Below are 25,377 nucleotides of genomic sequence, written 5' to 3'. Positions count from 1 at the left end.
GACGGTGGCAGAAAAGATGATTGTGAAAAAAAAAATTCGGAGCCGTGCGCGAGATGATACGGAGCGAGCAAGGTTTTAATTGAAAGAAAAAGAGCGAGCGAGGAGATTAGCGGTGGGGGCGAGGGACAACAACAGAGAGATGAAAAAAAAAATAGAGATGGAGAAAAGCGAGGGATTGAGGAACAAACCTATGGAGTGGTATAGGTGTATCATTATATTACTTTAAAGAAGTTAAATGGATCATTTACGGAGGTGTTCACTGTGTTAGGGTTCGTAGAGGGCTGGAGGACCCAAAAGCAGACACCAAGACAGGGAGACGGTTAAAAGAAGGTATTCTAATCATCAATTTGAAGGCAGAGGTTTGAGGCTCAGGCAGGCGGCTCAGCAGGTGTTGCTTCGGAGACTCACAATGGCGTCTGCTGAGGCTTTGGTGAAAGCTCTGGTGAGTCAAACTTGGAGGGATCCACAGTGGAGTGACAGCTGGAGGCAGAAGTGCTGGAGGCTGGAGGCTGGAGGATGGCAATTGAGCTCGAGGAGAAACAAAGATAGTCGAGCAGGAAACACAATGACACGAGAGGTGAAAGTCACAGGTAGCGGCACCAGCTGAGAGAACATGTGCCTCATCAAGGAGAGGAAATAATCCGGCAGCGAGTGGAGATAAGAGTGTTTGAGCTGGAGCTGCAGGTGTGTGAGAGGCAGCAGCTCCAGCCACGCCCGGCCTCTGGAGAGCACGGCACAAGAACGAAATGGCGAAAAAAAGCCACAGCAGAAGTCAGAAATAATGGCAAGGAAAGTGAGAGAGACAGTTTTCAGACCAGGAGTCAGAATTTCATTGTTCCTCCAATATCTTTAGAAACACATCTCCCGCTAACACATCCCCCTGTGCTGGTTTTTGTCTGAATGCCGGCGACTGAAGAGTCGTCGCTCGCTGTGATTCCCCCCCGCGTTGGTGCTGTTTCTGGACCATCGTAATCAATTTCGCTTCAGGACCGACGTTGCAACTAACCAGTCGGGGTTTTTGTAACGCTGCAGATTTGAAATTCAAGGAAAAACACATTCAAAATATGCTAACCAGAGGAATTATCCACTTATTTAACATTGCGCAACAGTGTATTAACCATTTGAACCATGTTGTCCCGAAGTATAAGTGATATTTTTATTAAAATATGCATTGAGTTTTGCATCATCACTCTGATAGAGAGTTTGGTCAGTACCCCACGTCTCTCATCCCACTTGTGCAATTAAAGAGGATAGAAATGTTCTGGTATCCCTGCCTACCTTATCCAATCAGGACAGAGAACTCCGTAAAGAGGCGGCGCTGTTGCTCGTGAGCATGCAGAGCGCGAATCCCTCCGTTCGCTGCTGCGTCTGCCGATTACCTGCCGCAAGTTCGTGTGGCAATGTAGAGAGGAAGGAGGGAACTGCTACCTGCAAGACTGACAGGAAGTTAGCCACTATGACGACAATGCTAACATGAAGAAGTTAAGAAGTCAGTAGACTCGATCACCTGCAGGGCAATCAAACAAATGTCGTTCAGTTCAGCTTTTCTTCTTCGTGGCGTTTGTTGTCCGCTGTGTCATTTGAAGTAATATTTAATTAGTTTTCCGGTCTGAGTATTTCGCCTTGTACTGTATTTTTTCGGGTCTTGTTGATACTATTTGAATTGGTGGCTGAACTGTGAATAAAAAACAGCAGGAACACTCAGAACCACTCTGTGGAAAGTAATGCGGTCCCATTAAATATTTAAGATTTGGGACCAAAGTTGGTGGACCGGCCGACTGACTGAACGATCAGCCAATCGATACTGTCGTCCTCAGAGCTCTGCTGCTAGTGCGACTAAAAAAAAAATGTTACCATGAGTAACACAGAAGACAAGCAGGAAGATGTTTCTCCCTTGAATATGAAATTGGAAAAGATAGAGAAGGATAATGAGAGTAAAAGGAGCGTTTTAGGATTTAAAAAAGAAGAAGGCAGAAAATGATGGATGGAGAGGGAATAAAGAAGCCGGTAGAACATTCATGAAATATAGAGGAGGGGAAAAAAAATATGTGTGTGTGTGTGACAGAAGAGAAAGAAAAGTGGAAGTGGAGAAGAAGCGACGGCGAGGCAGGAAAAGACAGCGCAGAGGAAGAATAGAAGAGTGTGAGTTAGAGAGAGAGAGAGAGAGAGAGGAAGCTTAAATTCACACTACTTCCCACACAGGACGACGGAAAGAGAGAGTGAACAACAAGAGTGAGAGACGGAGGTGAAAGAGAGAGGAGAGGGGGGGGTCGGCGTGTAATCACTTCTCCGCTTCAGAGAAGAGGATTCGCTCGCTCTCTCTCTCTTTCCTGTCTTCGCCATGTGACCGGCTGACGCTCCAATACCGCTCTCTTCCTTCACCCTCTCCCTCTCTCTCTCTCTCTCTCTCTCTCATCTCATCCCTCACTCGGCTCTCACTATGTCTGACTGAGGAGGAAGAAGAAGAAGAAGAAGAAGAAGAAGAAGAGGAGGGAGAGGAAGACAAGCAGGAAGAAGATAAAGAAAAGAAGAAAAAGAAAAAGAGAGAGGGAGGATGTTCTCTGTTTCGCTTAAGTGCCGCTTAGGGGTCATCAGACGCCGGAACAAGGGTACGTTGTGTGTTTGTGTGTGTGTGTGTGTGTGTGTGTGTGTGTGTGTCAGACAGAAAGAGCCTAATGCCAACTACACTCCCAGTGTGTGTGTGTGTTTGTGTGTGTGTGTGTGTGTGTGTGTGTGTGTGTGTGTGTGTGTGTGTATGTGTCAGACAGAAAGAGCCTAATGCCAACTACACTCCCAGTGTGTGTGTGTGTGTGTGTGTGTGTGGTTGTTTGTTTAATCACATCTTCAATGCAGTTGATGCTTCATGAAATCGTGTGTGTGTGTGTGTGTGTGTGTGAGTCTCTGCGAGTGTAAATATTTGTGTATGCACGTGTGTGTGCATCCACTGTGAATTTGTATGTGAGTCTGTGTGTGTGTGTGTGTGTGAGTGTGAGTGTGTGTGTGTGTGTGTGTGTGTGGTCTTTCCGCCTCCCGCTGTGTTGACATTTTATTTCGTCCTCCTTCTTCTTCTTCTTCTTCTTCTTCTTCTTCTCCTTCTTCGTTGGTCGTTGTTTTGAAGGCAGAGTGTCCACGGGACGCCACACAAACTCTGATTGAGTTTTTCCTCGTTGGGTTTGAAATAAGCAGATCTTATTCTCCTCTCAGCGAGTCAATATGATTTTGTTTCTTGATGTGAGTGACCGGAGCATCTCGGCTGGCGCTCAGTGTTCCTCCTGCTGATCAGTTTCACAACAGGTGGGTTGTTTTCTGTCCCAGCGACTTTAGATTGTTTGGCACAAACAGGAACTTCACGCATGAGTCTTCGATACGGAAACAAAGAAGCGATTCTTAAGATCCTGTATAGTCGGTTGTGTTTATCTTGTGTGTTTTATTTGAGGTGATCTGAGCAGCTCGTCTGATGTTTCATCTGGAATTAATCCGATTTGATTCGGGTTGAATGTCAGCGAAGAAAAGCCGCCCATCAAAAGTGAATAAGATCCTTTTGACATTGTTGTGTCGGTGCAAAATAATCGTTTTAATCTGAAGATGAGACACACGCTTAACTTCATATCAACTTTTCTTCACTTTTGGAGTTACAGCTGTTTACGTACGTTGTGTGGGCCTGTTCTCATCCAGCAGCAGGACTCAGGCAAACTCTGGACTCTCCTGTTACAGAGTGTCAAGCTTACTTAAGTATGGTGACAACTTGATGTAAGATCCGGAAGTGACGTGACGGAAGCAGTTAGTTCAAACTTAGACATGATCTTCCTCTAAACCTAACCAACTAGTATTTCTGACTAAACCTGTCCGATCTGTGATGGTTTCACAAAGTTCCTATCAGTTTTTTTTTGAAAGTCTAACCTGACATTGCACTTTTATTATACACCACTTCACTGCAGAGCAGTGATGTGCCCCCTCGTGGCCCAATTGTTGAAAAACGCGCGCTAAAGTGCCCTCCTGGGAGCCAAAACGTGCGCTAAAGTGCCTTCTTGGGAGCAAAAAAAGCATGCCAAAGTCCCCTCTTGGTTGGCAAAACACACTAAACTACCCCCCTTGGCTGGTTAAAACATAATAAACTGCCCTCTTGGGAGCCAAAACATGTGCTAAAGTGCCCTCTTGGGAGCCAAAACACGTGCTAAAGTGCCCTCTTGGAAGCCAAAAAATGTGCTAAAGTGCCCTCTTGGGGGCCAAAACACGCTCTAAAGTGCCCTCTTGGGAGCCAAAACACGTGCTAAAGTGCCCTCTTGGGAGCCAAAACGCGCTCTAAAGTGCCCTTCTTTCCGCCCCTGCCCTTCAAAAAGTCTGTGCACGCCACTGCTGCAGAGCCTTGTGCATCAGAACCTGAACCTAACGGGGTAAGAAGATCATCATGAGTGAGGTGGGAGTGTCAACGTGTTGGCTGCACAGAGAAATATCTTTCCTCGTACACATTTTGCTTACTTTACAGTACATAAATGAAATGATGGTATAACGGCGACAGCGTGTGTGCGTGCGTCTGAGAGAGACAGGTGATATTTTTTCGGCGACTGTCTGGACGACTGCCAGTCCATAAACGTCTACAGCTGGAGAATATGAAGCTCATGACTCTTGTTTAATTCAACAAATCCGCTCAGTTAAGTGAAAGGAGATAATGTTTATTATTTATCAGGAGGGAAATATTTTGTTTGGATAATTGAGGTCAAAATCGAATCAGTTAACAACCAGCATCGCAGTGTTTTGTGTAATTTGCAAAGCCGCTTATTGCACCGGTGTGAAGTGATGAAATTGTTATTGAGAGAAAAAAAGCAGTTATGTCATAAAAGAGACGAGAGAGCCGAATAACAACAACAACTACACAAAGACAAATACTTGAGATGTTTTCAACGCACAACAGGAAGCTATTATATAAACATAATTTCGCATGAAGAATGCATGAAAAGCTTCTTCACTGCGCAAACAAAAGCAAAAAGCTTGTTTTTGTTTAATATTTAATGTTTAAAACTTTTTTAGTTAAATTGCCCCGCAAATGTTCACGTCCTGGGATTTGAACCAGAAACCTCGCGGCGAAGCTAACAGCAGAAACATCATCATCGGGGGGGAAGTTAAAGTTACTCAAGTCTACAACTGCTGTCTCGTCAAAACGTGTTTTTCTTTGGTTTCTCGCTCAAAAAACAACCAAAATAAAAGTTCAGACTGTAACGACCGCCTGCTCTTTAGACCTCAATATGTTTCCCGGTCTCGGTCAATATTTGCTCCCAATAATCTCCTAATAACAGAAAAGTTGTTCCGTCCCAGGTGTCTGGAGTTTGTGGGCCTCAATAATATTTTAATTACAGGAAGTTTCAAGTCTGTGAGTGAGCACTGATCACGGTGTGCGGCGCTGCGGAGACTCTCCTGCTCCACCTCCACGTCTCGTTACAGCAGCAGGACTCTGCTGTATGTGGGTTAGCCGTGTTTCATGTATGACACGCAGCCGGCTGGGACTCTACTGTACGCTGTCCTCTATGTGTGTGTGTGTGTTTGTAAAACAGCAGAGTGAGATGCATGCTCGGCTGCCAGAGGAACTCGGGGGCCAGTTTGTTGTTGTGTGTGTTGATTGATCTCCAAATCTCAGCGAGCTGTTGGGACCACTAAATCTCCCCCCTCCTCTCTCCCTCTCTCTCTCTCTCTGCTGACTGACTTTCATTATAAATGAGGCCACTGCTCACAGTGTGTGGTGTGTGTGTGTGTGTGCATATTGATGTGGCTGAAAGAGAAGGTGATGCAAGTGCGTGTTTCCTTGTGGTCTGTGTGTAAAGTATGTACGGCATGCATGTACGTATGTATGCACCAAGTCAATACAAGAGAGTAATGTGTCACGATGTGTCTTTACAGTTTGACAGTTTGACAGTGTGTGTGTGTGTGTGTGTGTGTGTGTGTGTGTGTGATGGAGGGATAGATGAATGGTGTTTCATCTCAAAGGAACGAGAGTGTGTAACACGGGACGCGGTTCGATGCCGCAGCCGAACACAAATCATCAGTCGTCTCACTTTCCACGGTTCCGCGCTTCACTGGAGTTTCCTCACATCCCGTCTACAAGTCGCCGCTTTCCTCGGATCCAGAACGCATAACAAGACCTGAAGTGGCGAATTAAAGATCGCAAAGCGGGACTTAAATCGGCGTTTCCCGTTCTGCTGCATACAATTTTGAGAATGAGAATGAGAACTGGTGCGAGGCCGGTGCCATTCTCAGATCTCAAACTCTCCTCACCCGCATGATTTTATGTCTTTATTGTTAAAAACAGATGCAGTGTTCACCTGCAGCAGTTTTATGACGTGTTCCTGAGCTCATGTAGCCTTCATACCCAATCACCTGTTACCAAGTAACCTGTTCACACGCAGAGTGTTTTTGTCCAGTCTCTCGTTGCCCATTTATCAACCAGTTTTTGAGGTAAAACCTTCGATATTCTGTCTTTGTGCTGCTCTCGATTGAGTATATGCCAAAAAGAATCAGCAAATTATCACATTCAGTTTCTTTTATGCTTGTTTTACGTTATTTGGGGGATAAGGATTGTACTATTTTCTCACCTCTGAGCCAGCAGAGACTCCAGGAAGTAACTGGTCCGGGCCAAGAAATATAGTCTGACGCGTGAAATCGGTCAAGATGTATGACAAGATATAAAATGTTCGTTTGTGAGCTTTAAAAAATGGCTGTTGGAGTCAGAAGAAGTGAGCTGGCTGCTTTGTTGGGATAAAAGTGGTGAGAAATCTTTTTATTCAACACTCCGGTGAGAGAGGAGAGTCATCGTTGTTGTTTTTTCAGCATCACAATGGGCCTCCTTGCACTTCTAGCCTCAGTGACTCAAATTAAATACAGCCTTTTCTGAAGTTTTGGTTCAGGCGCCGCGTTTAGCAAACCTTGAATATTAACCGGAGCTGCAGTGAAGCTGCATTTGCTCTCCTCTCGGCGAGAGTGCGTGTGCGCGTGAATGCGATGGAGAGAATGTCTGAAAATGAGAAAGGTGTGCTCGGCAAACTACCCCCCGGGTTGAATAGAAATTCTCAAAACGAGGCCGAGGTGGCCTGTGTGGAGCTCTGCCGTGTGCAGGATCCCTCACTTTAGTTGTCAGTGCAGAAATCGATAGAGCAGAGGTGTTGCTGGGTGCATTAGATAAGAGGTTTACCCGGTTCAGAGGGCTAAACGGCTGAGGCGCGCCGCTATTAAGCCACTGCAATGTTTCTAAATGAGGGTCCTGCTCGGCTTCCTCCTCCGTCACGTATGATCGTTCCAGGGTCACGGGAAGGTTTCATTACAGATTGTTTCGATAGTTGCAGCGTGGGAGCGCCCGGTTTGGACATTTTTGCATAAAAAAAAAGTGTGAAATACACAAGTAGGGCTAAACAAACTTGCATATCAGGAGACCTAATTAGCACCTCGTGATGGAGTAACAAACGTAATCACCCAAAAAGTCAGAAACTGAGGATGTTCCTGGCTCCGGTTTTCTTGATTTGTGTCCAGCAGTGGGTGGAGTGGTGATGGAGAACTCCACTGCTGCACAATGGCTTCTGTTTTTGGATAAAGAGTCGCACCGGAGTCTTTAGTGATTCAGGACCTTCTGTAGGTGGAGGTTTTCCTACGAGTGATTACAAAAGAGAAAAAAAAAGTCTTGTCTTACCGCTCCGGCTGAAGTTCTGCCAGATCAGATGGAAAGTTTCTTCATCACGCGGCTCAAACTATTAAAACTCTCTGCGAACACTCTCACTCCTCTCAGGATTTAGGGAGCCGTGTGTCTTTTCTCTGAACACAAACAGGAGATGTAGATCAATCGCGTGAAGAAAAACAGTCCTGTCTTCTCGCCTCACTGTGTTTTAAGCGCAGTCTCACTGATATCGGATGGATTGTTTTTCAAACCACTAACCCCCCTCGCGTGCACCGCAAGTGTGCAGACGTGTAGCTTGTGGTTGACACAGCCGGGGGCAGACATCCCATAGGTAATCGATTGCACCGGCAGGGCTGCAGCTTTGAGCGGAACAACACAATGTGACGCGTTGCATCACCGCCGCTTTCAGCGCCGGGAGACGTTAACTCAACTCTGCAGCCTGTGTGTAGTTGACAAGACAAAGGTCCCGGCGGCACACTGGTGCAGCAGTTAGCGATTTCGCCTCGCACCGAGAGGTCTCCGGGTTCGGACCCGTTTGGGCCTCTCTGTGCGATGTTTCCCCCCAGGATAGGTTTCCTAAATAGACTTGCAGGTTTAAGTGAGGGCTCTAAATTGCTCATCGGTGTGAAGGTGAGAGCGAACGGTTGTTTGTCTCCCTGTCCCGCGATGACATGGCGACCTGCACAGTGTGTACCTCTTGTCTAGTGTCATCAGGGTTCAGCTCCATCCCCCCCCCTGGAAATGACAGAAATAGCACGAGGGCAGGGGCGGTTCTAGGGGGGGGGGGCCAACAGGGGCCAGTGTCCCCGTAACTCTGAGTCTGGACCCCCCTGTGGCCCCCCCCCCCGACAGGGAGTCTGCATTAATAACACAATGACAGATTTCTTGCAATGATTTAGTTCTGAAGGGAAAGGCAGAAATAAAGTGTCTCGGCAGTTCACTACCCAATCAAAATTGCTGAAATTGTAAACACTGCTTTGTCTGAATGAGGGATTTGTCCTTTTTTCCGGGTTGTATGTGCCCCCTTACAAAAAAGCCGGCCCCGACCTGGCCCCCCCTATTAAATCTGGTTTAGAACCGCCACTGCATGAGGGAAGAAAAGTTTCCACTGCTTTAGATTTTCCTCGGATTAAATGTGTCACGGCTTCCAGGTGAATAAGAATAAAAGATGACGAAAAGTGCTGCAACATTTCCTCATTATGTTACGGACATGCATTTGCTACGCACACATCGTTTCCTGGTGGCATTGCTGCCAGTGCGAGGACGCTTCTGGTGCAGTGTGGTGTATAGGTGTCGCGTATTCGAGCAGTAAGCTGCTGCAGAGGGATTACGATTGGATGTTTTTTTCACGTCAGCAGTACAGCGTTGAAAATTCGGGAGGTTTTGAGGAGAAATAGCGGCTGAGGTTCGTCACAGACGCGAGGTGTTTGTCTGCAGGTGAGGCTCTCGGGGTCTGATTGTGTTTCAATCTTTCGAGGGGGAGCAGAAAACAGAACCCCCGAGACCGAGACTTACCTTTTTTTATTGGGTTGGTTACGCTTCTTCAGCTGCTCCATGGGAACCATCTGCTGCTTGACTGTATTTCTTCCTCCTCTGCAAGCGTGACCGGATAGAAAGGCTCTACCGCCGACAACCGAGCGGTCAACGGCGCCTCCCCGTCACCACGATCCATTAGACGGGAGCACCTGGACCGGAGAGAAGATTCTCTGCTTTAGACTTGATGGAGTTTGCTGCCCTGTGGCGCTGTCCGTGGTGCTGATCCCCGGCCTTCACACGCTCTCCGCGGTGCCGGACGTGTTACAGAGTATACACACTTACTCAAACCGCTCTATGAGAGTGTGAAAGCTTAAGCTCACACGTGTTGTGACATGAATCAACAATATTGCATTGGATTTTCTGAGCAAACACAGAGCCGTTTGTCCCCAGACTTTCCTTCTCACTCCCTCCATTGCTTTCCTCTCCACTCGTCCCACTGTGTGCACTTTTTTTTCAAAACAGTGTTTTCACCCACAGGATTTATTCAAAAGATTCCATTTTATTTCTGAGTGAAAAAAATGAACTCATTGTATTTTCCTTTGCCTTTCTGTTAGAAATGAGAGCGACAGCAATAAAATGACAGCGTGGCCTCATCTTTGATCCTGATACAATGACAAAGGCAAAGAACGGATCATCTCGTCTCGTATCTACCAGCGATGAACTGCTTCCTCGCTTCCTGGTAAATCCAGGATCAGCAGCCGTTGCTCAGTAGCAGTAGTTGCTAGGTAACTTGTAATGTTTAGTCAGCGATTAGTTCGGCCGTGGCGAATATTCAGACAAAAGACACAAATAGCAAGACGTCGGGGTCCCTTAGCTGAAGGCTTGTGTGCTTTATTGTAGTAATAATAATGTGACGTCTCGTTGATCCCTGTGGGGAAGTGCTCGTTTTATTTGCTCAAGCTAGAATGTGTAATATTGAAAAGCACCTCTGCGCCTACGAGGGGTTTAACGTCCCTGCTGTCCTGCAGCTCAGCTGCTTCTTGTTTCTTGAGATGATCTAACACACTTAATTTCTCAAATAAGGTCAAATGCAAATTATTTTTATCTCCATGAACAAGCGAATAGTTGGATCGCACACGAAGGCCCTTGTGATTCAGTTTCAGGATAACATTCAAAAATAACAACACTGAGGGTGCGTCTGATTGATCGGCCACTGGCATTCAATCTAAATAGTTTGATCTGTGGTTTCTGTAAAGGCCGATCAGAGGAGCCGATCAGATAAACACCCAAGACGGTTTCTCTGCTTGAATGTCCCAGCGGGGCTCCAGACTGACAGCGTCCGGTTGTCTCCCAGTCAAGGAGACGACAGAAAATGAGCAGTTACCATGAGCTACCGTAGCTATCCCTCTCTTTGCAGTGCTGTGTCAGTGCTCATTAGAGTCTCTGGCTGGCTACTCTGCATGACACCTGAGAAAAACAGCTGACGGTTCTGAAATGCTCTGGTCCGTCTATCCCCCTGGTCACAAACGGACGGACCTTGCAAATACGAGCTAGTTAGTAGCGAGCAGCTGCGTCCTGCGGTGTAATTGGTTCAGACAGCTAACGGCTAACGGAGCCAGTAGCTCACAGACGGGCTAAAAGCAGAGCAGGACTGAGAGTTTGTGTTCAGGGTGCAGTTTAGTGTGACAACACAGCAGGTTCACACTGAATAAATGTGCTGCAGCTTGTACAATAGTTTGGATATTTAGTTATTTTGAGATAGACACTATAGTACTTGACTGGGTGGCTTCAGAACACAAAGACCTGAGAATAAAGAGGGAAACAATTGAGATAAGACCCAGACGTTCTTTCTGACCATCAGTTTGGGATCACACTGTACAAACTGTGTCGAGCCATTATGTGTTTGTCCGCGGTTTGTTTTTTTAACATTTTAAAACGAGTCCCCATCTTGTTGAGGAGAATCCTGCACCACCGTTTCACTATTAAAGCAAAACTCTCGCCAAAATGCAACCTAGGCTTTTTTTTGTGAATGTACCCGAGTCAAACCTTCGTGTACCATAATCACGACGAAAGAGGCACTTTTAAGATTGACATATTTTCGTTTTCTGCTACGGGCGCTTTTAAGATAGCATCAAAATCTTGTCAAAATCACAACATGAAACTTTGCTCGTAGTATCACCAGGGCCTCTACACATGAACACGAGCATTGAGAACATTGTTTGTGCACACAGAGTTTACTAAAAAGAAGGTTTTTGAACAACTCACGTTAGCAGTAGCTTGTTCCGCTAGCCGTTGTCATAGCAGCCCAGAGCCTAGGTTGCATTTTGGCGAGAGTTTCGCTTTAAGATCCAGAAATGTTCCCTCAGTACTAAACTAAACTTCACCCAACTATCCATCAGCACGGTGGGTGAAGAGTCTGAAGAATCCCTGAAATAACTCAATGCTGTCTTATTTTTAAGTGTGAAGTTTACAGATAAGTTTGTATATAGTTTTAAACTGGATTCTTTGACTTGATCGCAATCAAATTATTGCGTCACGTACAACAAGATAACTATGAAGTGCAGAAACTTCCTGATTGGTGATTGGTAACAACATTCCCTGATCGCCCCTGATTAACACCGCGTCTGTTATTTCGAGTATTTTCTTTGCAATCTGTCATAGCTGTGAACAGCGACAGCCATAGTTGGAATGAAATCTTGCGCAATCTGGGTGCGAACTCGACTTACTACATTTTGTAGCGAGACACCATTTGTTACAGAGGACACTGTGTGTGTGTGTGTGTGTATAAGCAGAAGTGGCAACAGATTGGCCTCTCAGTTAAACTGACCCAAACAACAGCTGACAAAAATGTCCTCGGGGCGAGACGGCCCGAGCCTCTGCCAGCTCGCTCATCATAATGGCCTTCTGTGTGAGAGCGCTGGAAATGAAGCAGAGGGAGCATCAAAGGTTTTTTTTTAGATGATTTCTCTTTGAAGATCGACTCACAATCGCAATCCATGTAATCTGCGAGTGTCTGTCCCCGGACGTATCGGAGGGCGTAGCAGTCGGTGTGAGAGAGGAGGCAGCAGGAGCAGCATCAAAGCCCAGAGTACCTGATAAAGAACCAAGCGGGACGCCTCGGTCCCTGGAGGGGAAATCCACAGATGTCTCTTTTCTCTCCCTGTGTCACTTTGTCTCTCTCGCTCTCTGTCTCTCTTTCTCAAGATTCAAACGTATATACATATAGATTCATACCCGGAGGTGGGGGGGGGAGACACACATGAAAAGACGCTCCAGTGCATATTTACACAAAGGCAACAGAGAAGCTCCATAAAAGCAGAAATTATAATAAAGGAGTGAATTAAGGAGAAAAATGTGTTCCAAGTTTCGCACCAGCGCGAGTCGATTAGCACTAAAACCCAGATGAGAAGTGTTTTAAGATGCAATTTAACCCAGTTCAATGCCATTTGGAGCCACGTCTCCTTTTCGTAATGGAGATGTGAGGGATGTGATTACAGGCTGAGTGCTGCCGCGTCTCTGAAGGCCGTTTGGCAGATAACCAGCAATCACTGCACGTCGGATTCTATAAATCGAGACGGCTTGAAAACACGAGTACATCCCGCCTGTGATCGTCTCGGGTGGGTCTTGCGTATGTCCATTATTTATTGTATTGATCGGCTGCTGATGCATTCCTGAGATGTGTTTTTTGGACCCAAACTGATTTGAAAAGGTGTTATTTACACCCTCGAGGCACAAGGGAGCTCTTGTACCAACTTCAGATGGGACGCGTGCTAATGCTATCAAGCTAGCAGCTACAGTGAAGATTTTGGCCTCAAAAGAGAGTCAATGTGGGACCTCAGGGGTCCCAGAGACAAGCTGCGTGAAGCCATGTTCTGTTTTTTTTGTTTTTTTTAATTCAGTCAGTGCTGTTTTTTGCTTCGAAGCCCCAGAAATGTTTTGTGCTCAACTAAACTTCACACAACTTTCCATCAGCATGGGGTCGAGCAGATAATGAGTGAATGCTCATTTTTTTGGGTGGACTCATCCTCTGATGATGTGTTTCATGAAACAGACTTTAAAATGAGTGTTTCGTTCCATAGCCGGGCTGAATATGTTCATTTAGGTCGATTTAATGACTGTGAACAACTGGCACCGCTGGAGCCTGATTAGTCATCGAGTGTGACGGAGGTCGAAAACCTGCTGAGTCGAGCTTTCAGTCCAAATGCGCGAAGTGGCCTGATTGGACAGATTTCAGTCATTCTTTTGATGAGTCGACCGCAGGAACAGCTGTGCTGGAACGCGTCCAGCTGCAGTCCAGACTGACGCTGCTGCAGGAAGAGATTCAAAGTGAAATCTTCAGTTTGCATCATTCGGTTTTGGTTACGAGAGGAATCCTGTGCACCATTCCTGGAAATAGATGATCCTAAAACGCCTACCTGAGTAAATTCAAAGCTGTTGTTGAAACATTTGGTTTTTGGCTTGCTTGAAAGGTCAGAAACTGAATTTTCTTCCCAAGCTGTCAGAAGCTCTGAAAGTGCTTCTGGCATTAATCTATAGGAGTTTGAACACACTGGTATCATTTATATTTTCTCATTTCTCTTAAATGTTTTAATGCTAAAAATAAGCCTGCAGATGATCTTTGCTGCCCCTATTAGCTGGAAAACATGATGGTGGGTGACAATATTACTGAAAATGGACACTTAACACTTGTTTTTCGAAGGAAATATTCAAGCACCTGGCAAAAAAAAAAAAAGTTTTTCAACATCGAAATACGCCTGACTAAGAGAAACAGGTGCACAAACTAAACATTACAGGTCTTTATTTCCTCATTAACACCAACTTTATGCATGTAAAGCAGCAAAAACAAGTGCTCAGGTGGAAAAACAGCCTAGTCGCACAGCAAAATGCATAATAAACGTGCACAATTTCAATGTTAAGGGCATTAAAACTTATATAAACTACATTATGTGACAATATGTGATAGTTAGACATTGAGATGGTTTTCGGGGCGTATAACAGTCACACTGAGATTTAGTCACAAAAAATGTGTTTGGAAAACATCAACGTAGAGAAGACGAGACAATTTTCAGCCGCAAGGTTTTATCGCGTTGTTCTGGAAACTGCAGATGACCTTCACACCTGTATATCGCAGCGGTGCACTGCTGAAGACAGTGATCGGAATAAACTGTGACCTCACCAACCTACACATGTAGCAGTTTTCCCACTTGCAGTCTGTTAAAGGTTTCAGTTTTTATCCTGAACAGAAATAGTCGGGGCTGATTATCGTTTTGTATTCTCTTCAAATTCTCACTCGTCTAACATTTAAGAAAGATTTCCTTGTGTTCTGTTACAGGATTGATTCACGTTTGGAAGATTATTTGGGCTGAAACATCCTGGAAAGGTGTCAGAACTCGTCAGTGCCGTCAGCTGCACACCCCACAGATCTTATACATGTCAAACATTCCAGTGGTTTCTGCTTATGAATAATACTTCAGACGCTGTTTTTGAGCTATCCGCAAACCTCATTGTGTATATATATAAATATATAAATAAATAAAATCCCAAGGAGGCAGAGACAGTAAGACAGATGAGGTGTCTGAGACGGAAACTCTGAAACTCGACACTCTTGCTGGAACAAGATGTTTGAGTTTCTGTCGCAGCATCCTTCGTGTCTGGAGAGCGTGCGAGGATGAAAGCGAGGACGCCTTTGTGTGTCTAATGCGCCCCGACTCCACCAGAAGTGTTTCAGGATGCAATGTTCCCTGAATTTGTGTAAGAAAACGCTGACCAGTGTGACTTCAAGCAGAAAGGACAGAGAACTTGTATTCCTCTTCTTGTAATTTAACCTTTCCGCCCCCTTGCCCAAGAAGATATGACTGACTTTTCAGTCTCAAAGAAAGACAACACAAGCTGTCACTTTCTGGTATTTTTGTCTTCATTGTGCCTCCGATGCTGCACTGAAAAACAAATTCTAATCCGAGGTGTGCATAATGCACTCCTCAAATCCCGCCGTTCATTAGCTAAAGCTTCCCATCCGTCAGTGAGCCCCCGAGGCTCCGAGCGCAGCGACTTTAATAGGGAGGAGGCGTTCGACTCTGACAAACCCTCGGTCTCTCACTCGAACAGACCGTACGAGTGACACCCTGATGCGCTGCCACTGCGTGCTCCCGTCGGAATACAACGGAACATGTAGGTTAAATGAGGTTAGAAGGGGAACAAGGCGCCGGGCGTGATGCATTAGAAATGCACGATGCGGCGGTGATTCGCCTGAGGGCGCCTGCGCTCGCTCCCCGTCTCCAGCTCTGCTTTGTCAGCTAATTAAATAAATATAAATTCCACAGAGAGATTTGTGGGAAAAAAAAAAAAAAAAAAAACTCCATCGCCGTATGGATCTGTTTTTGGATCCGATAGGAAAACTTCTCCCGCTCACCTGCGAAGAAAATCACATCGCCGAGTTCTCAATCTTTAATGAGTTAGCGGCTCTTTAAAGCGATACTCCTCAAGGGTGCCGAATACTTTTTTTTTTGCGAGTGTCTTTCCTCCAAAGTTGTCACTCATCCTAATGAACTGTCATCTAACCCGAGGCTGAGGTAATCAGTGCTGGAGAAGCAGGGACTGAATCTATAATGTAACGGTGAGGATCATTTTTCATACGTTTGTCTTTCCGTCCCCCCCGTCACTGTCGCTCCCACTTTTCTTTTCTTCAGCACTAACTTTGCAACAAAGAACCCAGTTTTACACCTCAGAACATCCCAACTTCACTCGCTAACCAATTCAAGACACGAGAAACTAGTTTACAGCTTGTTAGGAGTCAAGCTGCTGGTGCTCGTCAGGGTTCTGGATTGATCAGGGTGTTGATGGTGTGTTTGATCAGACTTGCCTTTAGTCCAATTTAAAAATCCTCAATTCAGCATATTTTTACAACATTGAACTTGAACGCACCGCGTCAACTAATGTGACTGAACCCGACTCGAACCTGGACATCGTATCTCATGTTTTGCCTCTCAAGTCAAGTTTTGAATTGTGTTGCTAACTGACAAAAAAGTCACATCATGGCACTTTTCAATTGGTGGATACTCTTTATTTAATTAATTTACAGATACTTTCTTTAAATTTGGTATTCCCAAATGAGCCAGCACTCGCTGACAGTGGCGAGATTCCCACCGGTTGGGGTACCCATGCTGCTAGACCGTGTATACCAGGTGATCCAGAAATATTGGTCAAAGCAATGTTATTATTAGAGAGGAGAAAAAGCTGAATATCAAAATTCCAGGGTACAAGGTAAATGTTAAATTAATCATCATTGTAGATCACAGGGTTGCATAATAAAATTGAGGTTATTTAACTCCTTCATGCTACTCAAACAAAGAAGATATACTTGCAGTTATTTATAAACAAATATACATGCTGTTGTGTATGATATGGTCAACATCTTCACACCTCCATCCACTTGTGAGTCCTCAAGCATCAGTGACGTACACACTGAGTCCGCGTGTCCTCGTCCGGCGCTGTGTCAGCCTCAGAGCATGTGAGCGGAGCTGAGCGGCGAGAATTTCCGCTCCCCGCTTATGTGGGTCTTTGCTTCTTCGCTCCATCGCTCAAAGTTAAACCAGACAACTCCGCTCAAAGACCGCTCTCTGCTCACCTAAAATTTCATTCAGCTCCGATGAAACCGCTCCACGCTCGCTCAAATTTAAAAGAGGGCGCAATTCCTGACGTTGCACCTATTATGACCTATCCGCTTGCTTTTCGAAATATTTTACAAACTCCATCTCTCAACGAATGACCCAAGACTCGTGGAGAGCGGTATCGGAACGGAACTGGAGCGAAACGGAACCATCGCCCTGGCCTTTGGATTAAAACCCGCTCTGCGCTCCGACTATATTTCGCACGCTCCGCTCCCCGCACGCTCTGCGCTCCGCTCACATGCCCTGGTCGGCCTGGAACATGGCCCGCTTGTCAGAGTCAGGTTTCTGATTTCACTTTGTCTTGCCAGGGTCCCATTTGACATTACAGCAGCAGCCTTGAAACTAAGTCGATTACTGTGTAATTTATTTATTTATTCAATATTTGTCCCCTCTCCTTATCACAGCACGCTCCCTGCAAGTGGACTTTTAGAGGGCCTTGAATAACCACCATATTTTTGGGTTGGGTGGGTTCAGCATTCACGGTGGGTACAGAGTGAACGCTAACGTTTGAACGATGTTGACGGCAGTAAATGGGATGTTCGACGGCTGTTTGCTCAGATCTCTGCAATTAAGGCAAATCCTTAGATTTCAAAGAGATAGCATCAAAAGGAAGAAGCGCAGGGAGAAGACACAAATTGAAAGTCTTCTCGAATTAACTTTCGCTAAGCTCCATTTCCAGAAAATGTGGGATTTGGGCATGACAGACTGACACGGCTTACGACTGCTGAGTATGTCTTATTTAGTCATGTAAAAGTAAAGATGCTTCTCCCTCCCAGCTCTGCCTCTGTTTACCTTGGCACATCTCTGAAGGGAGTTGAACCCCTCACCCTGTCAGTGCCACTGCTTTGTTCTCCCCATCGAGCTGCACAGGGACCGGAGAGTCATGCTCCGTGAAGCAGGGCCCAGAGGGTATCGTGCGTAGTTGCTGAGTTGGATTAGAGTTATGAGTCTAATAAAGCAGCTCAAGCATTACATTTTCCTCTCTGCTTGCTCTCGGATTCAAGAGGATTTTCATCTGTAAGCTGCAACTCATCTTCTGCATCTCTGCAACGTCTCTGCAGGACTTAAAGTATTCATTCCATCGCAAGACTTCTCGTGTTTGGGAAGCAAAATGGGAGCGTCGTCGTCGACATAGAAGTTCGGAGAGTAAGAAACAGGCTTAAAGTAACACTGTCACTGGTTAAATCTCTTTGAAAAAGCTGCAATGTTAATAGTCGTGTGTCTTAGTGAGAATTTAAAGAAATTGCATCAAAAGATCCTGCTTCTTCATGACACAAGTCTGTCTTTGTTTGTGACTATTTGCTCAATAAGTGGAGAAATTAAAAGAGTGAAGAGGAGATGGAAAACCTCTAGAGGTTATGCAAAAGCAAATATCTGTCATCAAACATTCAGCTGTAGAATGAAACCACTTCCAATTACAAATGTATCAACAAACTCACCTCTTCTACAGCTTCACAACCCACCTGACAGAACACGTTAGCTATGTACGTTTCTACAGAACGACAGGTAACTTCAATCTCAATTGTTTGTTATGGTTGAATTTTCTATTCTATTCTCTGCTTAGGTTAAAGCACCAAAACCACTCGGTTAAGTTTAGGAAAACATCGCGGTTTGGCTTAAAATACCCGTTTTCTTAAATATTTTTTTATAAACCACAAATTCCCATTTTGTCTAAGTTCTCTCTTTGATATTACGAAAGCTGCAGAGCAGAACTGCTTTGGGACCGGTGTCGTTTGACATTTAAATAGCGGTCAGAGGTCTCAGGATTAATTGATTATATCTCTGCGTAATGAAGCCAGGAGCGGAAAAAAGTGAGACTTTCTGCTGCTCGCCCTCCGCAGAGACTGTTGGATCTTGAAAAATATGCAAAGTCATGACATAAGACATGAAGTGACTGAAGCTTCTTGTCTCGTGAAACAACTTCAACACCGACTGGGCCGTAACATGTTCGCTGTAGTCCGCTGTGACTGATGACGGCAGCGTCTTCAGAGCAGGTTTAAGCTTTGATGAATGACTATTTGACGTATCATTAATTCTCCTTATTTGTGCGCAGCCCCGTCAGTGGTCTTGGATTATGAATGTGGGTTTTTTGATGCCTCTGTCTTTGCCTGAAGGAAAAAAATACCACTGCTCCTCCATTCCAGCCCTCGTTTCATTTGTCACAGCTCGGCTTTAATTCCGTCCTCGGGCCTCTTCCGACGACATGCTTCTGTCACAGCGAGAAGCCGCCGGAAGAACCGCTTAAGAGCTTCTGCCTCCACAATTACTGCATTCGCGCCGATAGCAAGAGCAGGACGGCAGTTAAAGTTCATCTGGCGTCTTTGGAGAGTGATTGTTGCACGGTGAGATTCTTATTGTCCACATCGACTATTACATTGTCCTTCAGGCAAATGGTGACGAATGGAGAAGTTGCAGATTAATCCCACGACAGTAATAACATTTTTATATTCTCAGATTCTCGATTTTTTTATACGAGGGACAAAAAATATGTTTATAAATGTCTTCAAGGCAGTGCAGCTTAAGAAGAGCTGTGCTAATGGACTAAACAAGCGTTTCTGGTGCTGAACGCAGCTTGTTGTCGGCATGTTGTGCAACTCCTGAAGAGAAACTGCTTTGTTTCCGTGCACTCTCATTGTGTTTCTGTCTTTTTTCGGACCATTTAGAAAACTAAATTTCAGGTCTCGCAGGTCAGACCATATTGCAGGTCATATTGTTGGTGGGCTAATTGGCCCATTTATTAGCAGGGTTCGTACGGGTGCTTGAAAGCCTTGAAAGTGCTTGAATTTCAATGTTGTGTTTTCAAGGTCTGAAAAGTGCTTGGATTTTAGTTTAAGTACTTGAAAGTGCTTGACATTATAACTCTGTGTTTTGGCAAAATTAGGAACAGACTGGATAGTTTGCTTATTACAAGGAGAAATAAAATCTGTGTGTGTGCATGTGTGTGTGTGTGTCATCACACATGCAGTCCGGTAGCCATAGAGAAGGATGGCTGAGGAGTAAGTTAGGTGAATTTTGATGCAAATGGACTGATGACACATTCAATATTAATAAACTTTGATGAAAGAGAAAATTACTGGGTGCTCTTTGTTCTCTCTTTGTCTCGGTGCAAGTGTTCCTGAAGAACGCCAAGTGGCTTCCCTCGGATAAAGCTTTGTGTTCTCCTTTAATTTGTAAAGTTTTTGCTATTATGAAACATAATTTTAGATGTTTACAGCATAATACAATGTACATAATTGTGATAAAAAAAAGTGAAAACAAAAATAATCATGATTATACATTTCTGTAGTCATGTATTTTACCCCAGCGATAAGGTGCTGGAAAAATTTGAAAAAGGGCCCTTAAAAGTGCTTGAATTTGACCTTGAAAAATGTGTACGAACCCTGTATTAGTTCTGTTTGTGGCTATGCGTAAAAATAGTCTCGTTTCATTCGAAGGTTGTAACCCGGGCTGTTTAACCCTTAGGAGTTGACGATCACGCCGGCGTGATCAAATCACGTGACTCGTTTAAGATGACGTAGCAGCAAGACGGAGTCTCAGTGAGTCTCGACGTCGTACAACGTTCCGACGTATTGTGTTGGGGCAGCCTTCAAACTATATACCAGTATTTAAATCGTGTTGATAGGCCAAGTAAAACTGGAGATATGATAAATAATGTCTGCGATGTTTTTTTCGCTAACATTATCGGCACGTTTGCTGCGCGTTTGGTGCAGGAAGAGACGCTACAAACGGGCTTTTCTCCCGAAAGTGTCCAGAAGCAGGAAGTGTTTGCAAGGAAAATAACATGTTCCCATCGGTGGAAAAAGGCACCACACTAACCAATCGCAAAATTCTATAGCAAAACACGTGATTTGGTTGTGAGGAGCAGGCGGAAGCTGTGGGAGGAACAGCGGCGAAGATTGACAGCGGCAATGACGGTGGCAGAGAGCGATAGAGATCGATAGTTTTGAGAGTTGAGAGATTTGTGACATTTAGAGTGTTTGGAGTGTATAGTTAGTGTGTTCTGTAGTGTTTAGTGTGTAGTGGAGTCGTTTTTTTGTTTTGTGAGTCAAAACAATGAGGGGACTACTGAATGTGAAGCAGGCAGGAAGCAGCTGAGGAGCCCTGAGCCTGAGGCGTTGCCTGCATTTAAATGTAAATAGTCACATATAACTTTGTACATTTCAAAAACCTATGCACAATTTTGGCAGACAACAATTTGTATTTGTATTCTAAGTAATAAAATTGGTTTGTTAAGCATATTTGTGGTTTTCACAGTAAAAAATCTAACTTTTTCCTACTCTGATTTTTATATTTTTTTGGGATTTAGGTCCATTGTGTTAATACAGTATGTCAAAATGAAATGAAAATAACTGTACAGTCACACATGTGAGGTTGTGCTGAAAATAATGACACCAAACAAGGCAAGGTCAATAGTTTTTAAGGTGAAATATAATGGTAAAATCAAAAGTAGTCAAAAACGGCCAATTATACCCCAGACTCCTAAGGGTTAAAGCAGAGAAAGCTCCATTTCAGAAGAAGCATCAAACTGACGATCTACCTCTGAGCTGAAAAAAGGTGCATTGTGATTTATATTCCTCTCTTTTCCACTTGTCCCAGAAAACTTAAATCAGAAGCAAGTCTTTCTTCAACGTCAGCGCTTGTCACCTCAAGCGTCTCGTCTTTTAAACAGTAGATAAATCATGAATAAAAAAAAAAAAAGTGAAAAATCCAATAAGCGTCTGTAAAATCACGTTAAGCTGCAGCTAATTTGAATCACATTTGTGGGCGAGGCGACGTCTGAGTCATTCATAATAAATGCGCTCACTTTTGATCTCATGAAGATTTTATTTTGTACGCTCTTCACCAGACTCGGCCCACCGCGGAGGCTCGGCGGCACAGCACGGGGTCGCGAGAGTGTCTTTTTCGGGAACGCTCAAACACGAATCGAATCAAGCCGCTCATCTCGTGAGAGAGTTAATCGCTTTTTCATCGCGGCGGCTCGTCAGACATTCTCGCAATTAACGGAAGCGTGTTACATAACAGGAAATGCACTTGATCTATTCAGCCGTTTAAGGTTTTGGAGAGTTGACGCACGTGGCAGCTTGTCATTATGTGTTAAGTCATCGGTTTATTAATCAAGGTCTGTTTTTTATATCATCCAGCGCATTTAGATAATCAAGACAGTTGCGTCTCTGCTGATCTTCTTAGACTTTCAGAATGAAACATCCGGATCCAGGAAGTTTCTTTGTCTTGTTTCTGCTCACAGCTCGGACGCCCCCCCGCTCGACACAGCGCGTGATGTTCTTTTTTGTTTTTACCTTTCCGTCCTTTTTTTTATTATCCAATGTTTAATTATGAGTTTGGGATCTCAGGTGGAAATTAGAGCGCTCAGCAGCCCCGAGTGTACTCAGGTTATGTTCTTCCTCTCACCCACATGAAACTTGGAACGGCTCTGTTGGCTCGGGGTGAAGTTTGTTCGCACTGACTGAGAGCGAGCACACTGGCCCAGAGCTCTTCTCTCAGCTATCGTACGGCTTTCTCTCATTCACACACACACACACACACACACACACATGTTCGAACACACACCTGACTCCGAGGGAAGCTCCTACGACCCATCGCCGCTGCTGACACCTTCATAACTCGGGATATTAACTTCGGCGGGAAAACTGGGGGCAGATTTTAATGCGCCCGCCGTCCACCTCGGGGCCCTGACTCAGCCTTGTAGCCGCGCCATGTGTTCGTCGGAAACATTTCTTTACTCTCGCCGCCTCGTGTGGGATGTGCTTCTCGAAGACATTGTGACAAATCTCGATAAAAAGTCATTTCACACTGCGGCAGTTCAGAAATGTCACCGGCTGGGCCCGGACGGACAACGAGTGTGTGGATGTTAAAGGTTTAGCTGCAGTTGCGGCTCTGTAAGTCTGCTGGGCGTTGGGAGTTGAGTCTGTCCTGTGAGACGCCGTCGAGGCTGCTGATGGTTTTACTCATGCACATAACAAAATGATCTCCAAAGGCCCTTACACAAGATTACTTTAAGGGTCAGAGAGTGTTCAGCGGCTGTGGGCATGGTTGTCGTGAAGTGCTGTTGTTTATTATAAACTGACAGGAATAAATGTTTCTGCAAACCACAGATGTGTAGAAATGTTACATTTCCCGTGCTTACGGTTTGTTTGGGTTCAGGCATGTGAACCACTTGGTTAGGACAAAGAAAAGGTTCTGTAGCAACAAGCACAGCTGGAAAGTCTCCTGTCGCCCTCATATGAATTATCCAGTGGTTTCTCGCTCGCAAGTGTTGATCTCTCATGTCGAAAGCCGCCGCCTGGTACATGGACCGGCTTTCACATCGCCCCTTTCCGGTCCTCCAAACTCTCCGAGCACTTTATTACAACCCCTGTCACTTCCACTCGCTGATGGCGGGAGCTGCCGTGCAAGGCGCCTGCTCATCAGAAAAGATAGTGTTTCCTCATCTCGAGCGTCCCGTGATATTTTCTACGCTCAGCTGTTCACACACACTCGCACGCCGACGGAACAGCCGTCGGGAGCAATTTGGGATGCAAGGATATTTTTACGTGCAGCGCGGGGATTCTGGGAATACAACCGCCGACTCTCAGATTAACGGCAGCCCGGTCGCCTGGATGTAATGTGATACGTCCAAGGTTGACATTTGTGCCACATCGTGTTCGCATTATATGCTTATTAGTCGGCTTTTACATCAGGCGGTGGAGCAGCTGCTGCAGAACGACCACAGTTTGAGTTTCACCTGTATGTTTAAAGAGAGCTAATTGTTTTTGTGGTGTCAAGACAGATATTTAAAGTCAAACCATGATGCCTTTCTCTCAACCACGTTTCTTTCGTGCGTAAACCTAACCAGAGCATTCAACATAAAGAAACGTTCGGTTTTAACTTATCTGTGGTTTTACGGGAAGGCGCGTTTGTTCTGGTGAACATCCTGAGCCACAGCGGGACGAGAGCAGCCCTCCTGACATGAAAGTCACTCGGTCAAGTCCCCGGCCCCACAAGATGCTTTCTCAGCAGCCACAATCGCAACTGCAGCCGCAGCGCAGCTCGAGCATTAACAACATCCACAGGCCCGGCCGTCACTGCACCGCTACAGCTGTGCTCACAGTCAGCGGCTGCATGCTGTCAGAGATTAACGAGCAATACATGCATTATGCGTAAGTGTCACTTCAGCTCTCCTTTCTCTAGTATCTATGGAGCGTTTTTTCAAACTGGCAATGCACAATGCAGGGTTCGTACGGTCGCTTGAAATCCTTCAAAGTGCTTGAATTTCAATGTTGTCTTTTCAAGGTCTGAAAAGTGCTTGGATTTTAGTTCAAGTGCTTGGAAGTGCTTGACATTATACCTCTGTGTCTTGGCAAAATTGGGATCAGACTGGATAGTTTGCTTATTACAAGGAGAAATAAAATGTGTGTGTGTGTGTGTGTGTGTGTGTGTGTGTGTGTGTCATTAAACATGCAGCCTGGTAGCAGTAGAAAAGGATGGCTGAGGAGAAGGTGAATCTGATGCAAGTTGAACTGATGACACGTTCAATATTAATAAACTCTGACGAATAAGCGAACAGCTTATAAAAGTTTGTGTCAAAAAAGAAAATTACAGGCTGTTCTCAGGTCTCTTTTTGTCTCGGTGCAAGTGTACCTGAAGAACGCCAAGTAGCTTCCCTTTTTTTGGATAAAACTTTGTGTTCTCCTTTAATTTCTAAAGTTTTTGCTAGTATGAAACATAATTTTAGATGTTTACAGCACAATACAATGAACATAATTGTGATTAAAAGTGAAAAAAAAATAATAATCATGAGTGTAAATATATTCCTGTACATACGTATTTTACTAACGCAAAAAGGTGCTGGACAATTTTGAAAATGACCCTTAAAAGTGCTTGAAAAGTGCTTGAATTTGACCTTGAAAAACGTGTGCGAACCCTGAAAATGTGTTCCTGTGGATCACAGTACCTCAGCAGCGCGACCTTCCGAGGACTCTGTGACTCTGTTCTCACATTATTTGTTTTGCGAGCCGGCTGGCCGACCTGTTCGTCCACATCGGCGTATTTAGATTTAATTGGCCGTGTTTGATGTGTTGTCATCCTGTATTTACGCTGAGACGTGCCCTCGTCAGACCCGAGAGAACCCCAAACACAAACAACCACCCGCGAGCGAGAAGGTCAGAGCCGACGGAACGCGGTGACGGATGGAACAACGTGTTCCTGCGACCTCTGGATTAGCACGCGTGAAAAGCTCAGTACCTCGTTTTTTTTTGGGGAGGCACGAGCAGATTAGAGCGCGCAGAGGAGGACAGTTATTAGGACGGTTATAGAGGCGTTTTATTTTTCCTGAGGAGATGAGCTTTCAGCCTGAAAACGGAAGATCGGGGCGTGTGTGTTTTTTTTTCTCCAGTAGGTCTTTAAGACCCTGATGGTGCTTTTGTGTTTTAAAATGGAGGTTGTAGCCCACACAGTGTCGGCAGAGCTTAGCCTCTCTTAAACTGCGACGACATTAAACACTTTTAGTCTGCTGCTTCTGCTCGGTAAGACCCAAACATCAGGAGCACTCTGCCGTGGCTTAGTACATTATACATAGTG

At 45.0% G+C, this 25,377-nt stretch overlaps 1 protein-coding gene across 8 annotated transcripts in view; it reads left to right on the top strand.

Annotated features, from left to right (window-relative positions):
• LOC115582983 (glutamate receptor-interacting protein 2-like) overlaps positions 1–25,377 on the top strand; it is a 295,747-nt gene that overhangs the window by 149,683 nt on the left and 120,687 nt on the right. For 3 of the 8 annotated variants that reach the window (XM_030419291.1, XM_030419288.1, XM_030419297.1), the window contains exon 1: positions 2,022–2,609. The exons of the other annotated variants lie outside the window; for them this stretch is intronic. In XM_030419291.1, the coding sequence (XP_030275151.1) occupies positions 2,555–2,609 (55 nt within the window). In that variant the 5' untranslated portion in view covers positions 2,022–2,554. Of the gene's footprint in view, positions 1–2,021; positions 2,610–25,377 lie in introns of those variants that run through there. 8 annotated transcript variants of the gene reach the window in all.

Source organism: Sparus aurata, chromosome 6, assembly GCF_900880675.1.
Source record: "Sparus aurata chromosome 6, fSpaAur1.1, whole genome shotgun sequence".
Lineage (NCBI taxonomy): Eukaryota > Metazoa > Chordata > Actinopteri > Spariformes > Sparidae > Sparus > Sparus aurata.
The sequence above is the reverse complement of the archived record's forward strand: the minus strand, read 5'-3'. Positions and strand labels throughout refer to the sequence as shown.